This window comes from Cyprinodon variegatus, unplaced genomic scaffold, assembly GCF_000732505.1.
Source record: "Cyprinodon variegatus isolate N-32 unplaced genomic scaffold, C_variegatus-1.0 Scaffold312, whole genome shotgun sequence".
NCBI lineage: Eukaryota > Metazoa > Chordata > Actinopteri > Cyprinodontiformes > Cyprinodontidae > Cyprinodon > Cyprinodon variegatus.
The window spans coordinates 619,067-621,937 of record NW_015150765.1 but is presented as its reverse complement, the minus strand read 5'-3'; the positions used below and the strand labels follow the sequence as shown (position 1 = coordinate 621,937).

The window sequence follows — 2,871 nt, the reverse complement described above, 5'->3', positions numbered from 1 at the left end:
CTGGATGATCTGGTTGTATTGTATCTATAAAGTGACCTGAGATGACGTGTTTTTAGCGGAGCGGAAGAAATATGTCGGAGCGCAGAGCGGATTTGGCTCCGCCCCAGTTCGCTCCGATCTTATTTAACTTCATGTTAGACTTAAACCCTAGGCCGATGCCTATGCTGTAATCTGTGCCTATAATCTGTCATACTCTATGTTTTAACTTTACCGGGGAATCGTAGTGACGAAGATTGCATATTTGGTGATAAAAAGGGGGATAAAATATCATAAAAACATTCAATAGCTATGCTTAATATAGAGTGGGTTTTTATAAAGTGATTGTTGTGGTTAGAGCCTGTTTATGAAAATGGATGTCATACATGCATTATACGCATTATCTCATCTGCAATGAGATGCAAAGTGACCTTTTTAAATAAGCGGATTTCCTCCTGAACTGGGAGCGGAATTTTCGCGGTGCTCCGTTCACATTCTCTGGTTGTGAATTGGTACTATAGAACTAAACTGAATAGAATTGAACAGTGAAGGACGATGAAGCTCATTGCTGCTGTCGCCCTGCAGATCTCAGACATCCAGGTCAACGGTCAGTCGGACAACATGACGGCCAAAGAGAAGCTGCTGCTCTGGTCCCAGCGGATGGTGGAGGGCTACCAGGGTCTGCGCTGCGACAACTTCACCACCAGCTGGAGGGACGGCAGGCTCTTCAACGCCATCCTTCACAAACACAGGTGAGTCTGCAGAAACCGGAGCAGCAACTTCCCAGAACTTGCCTGGACTCGGCTCTGCAGGGAGAACCGCAGGGCCTGAAATCCTCACCCAGTCCTCTCCGTCACCCTCTGCATATTTCACATCAGCTGGCTGCTTTCTTTCTTTCCAGTATTTACTGCTCCGGTTCGGAGGCTGGAATCTTTTCTGCTTTTTTTTCCGGTTCTGACTTGTTGGGACAGAAAATCCGACGTGAAGATGGACGTCCATCAGATGCTGCTATGTTCAGCCTAGTTTTTCATTTAGGACAGAAAACGTTCCGTTTTAGAGCAGATCTGCGACCTCTGAGGTGGATCAGATCCCTAATTAGATCGTTTTGTTTGGAAAGCTTCTCATCCATGCTAGAGGAGCCTGATTTGGGAAAGAAATGTTCAAAAGAAGCTGCAATAAAAGCAGATTTTGTAACGATAGTTTCTGATCGCTCATCTTTCCTGTAAAGTTCTAATTCCGGTCGTTTTCTCAGCCTGAAACCATCAGGCTGAGCCTCGTTAGCTCGTTCTGCTAACAGGATGCAGGGAAAACATCTTCCTGCTGCAGGTAAGATAGTAACCGCTAAGAACTGCTCAGCAGAACCAAATTAAAACCAATCTGATCTTTTCTGTTCTGATTAGGGGAGAAAAACATTCGGTAATGAACGCTTAATTTAATATCAGGGGGCTAAAATATTTGATTTTCTTCTCATAACTTTGGCAAATAATGATCAAATGTAACCAAAGAGTTTGTTGATGAAGAGAGAAATAAACGCAGTTAAAGATTTGCAGGTGTATTAATTTCTTCCCATGGAGGGTGAACTGTTATGTGTGATAGCATGTAGTAAACTAGAAACGTCTTTAATCCGGTAATCTGTCATATTTTAAATTAAAATTTAAATCTTCACCCTCTGGGCCCCCGATCTCCTAGAATCCTGGATCCGCCCCTGCTCCTCACTATGATCTAAATGAGCGTCCTGATTGGTCGAAGGTCGGAAAAGAAGCAAACTTTGAAATATAAAAAAACTCATGTTTATTTTGTGAACTGAGTGTTTTTCACCTTTAATTTAAACTTTAAGATAATTTTCCAACAGAAATGAAATGATTATATTTCCCATTAGGATCAGTAAAATATTTTTAACTGAATTAAACTGAATAAATTAAGTAAAACAACTTTATGATCTTATTCTAAACCCAGATAATCACCTTAGAGGCATAAATCTTATTTATCTGCTTCAATTAATTGAAAATAAACTTCTTTTAATCGTTTCTTTACTAATTTTTAGATCCATTTTTTGCATTAAAACAGCAAATTATGAGATTTTCAGCCCAAGTTTAATGTAATGTAGAAATAGGCAGAGTAGATTGGCCCTTACAGCTCCATCCCATTTCTACAGATACCTGATCTTGAATTTTCTCCCATCTAATTATGGGATCTACTAGAAAGTTATGGAGGAAAACCTGCAGCTGCTTCTTATTTCTGGGTTTCTGTCGCTCGTTTTTACATTTTAGTTTAAAACGGATTCCATCAATATGATTTTCTAATCACTCATCCTCATCGTTGCCACTGTTGCCATAGTAACACTGATGCTCCGATGTGGTTGGTCCTCCAGGCTCGTCCGGATGCCGCGTCGATCCATAGAGTCGCAGAATCCTCCGTTTATCGATCACAGAACTGCTTCAGCAAACCTAGAGTCGATACCCGTTTATCCCTTTAGTTTTATACGAAAAATAAACTTTAAACTTCCTAAACAGGCATGTATCCCTTTAGTCAAGTAAAAAAAAAACTATTTCATAACTTAGTTATTGGTGTTTTTTGAAGCTTATGCGATCTGACCTTAAATAAAAATTTTTTGTACATGACTAAAGGGAAACACGCCTGTTTAGGTAGTTTAAAGTTTATTTTTTGTCCAAAACTAAAAGAATAAACGCAAATCTGACGTCTTGTGCATGCGTGTTGACTACAGGTCTGCTGATCAGAACACTGTGTCGCTCTCGGTGGCAGATTAAGGTGCATGTTTCAACACTTTGCTCTTGGATTAATAAAAATCTCTAGTTTACGGTTCTAAACGTCGATGGTCTCCATCTGACAGTATTTTAACTGTTAACCTTCAGATTAAAGGGATCATAAATCTGC

General features: G+C 40.0%; 1 protein-coding gene across 1 annotated transcript in view; it reads left to right on the top strand.

The window, feature by feature from the left end:
• LOC107090836 (plectin-like) overlaps window positions 1-2,871 on the top strand; it is a 142,198-nt gene that overhangs the window by 96,076 nt on the left and 43,251 nt on the right. The window contains exon 9 of the mRNA XM_015384427.1: window positions 562-728. Within this exon, the coding sequence (XP_015239913.1) occupies window positions 562-728 (167 nt within the window). The remainder of the gene's footprint in view (window positions 1-561; window positions 729-2,871) is intronic.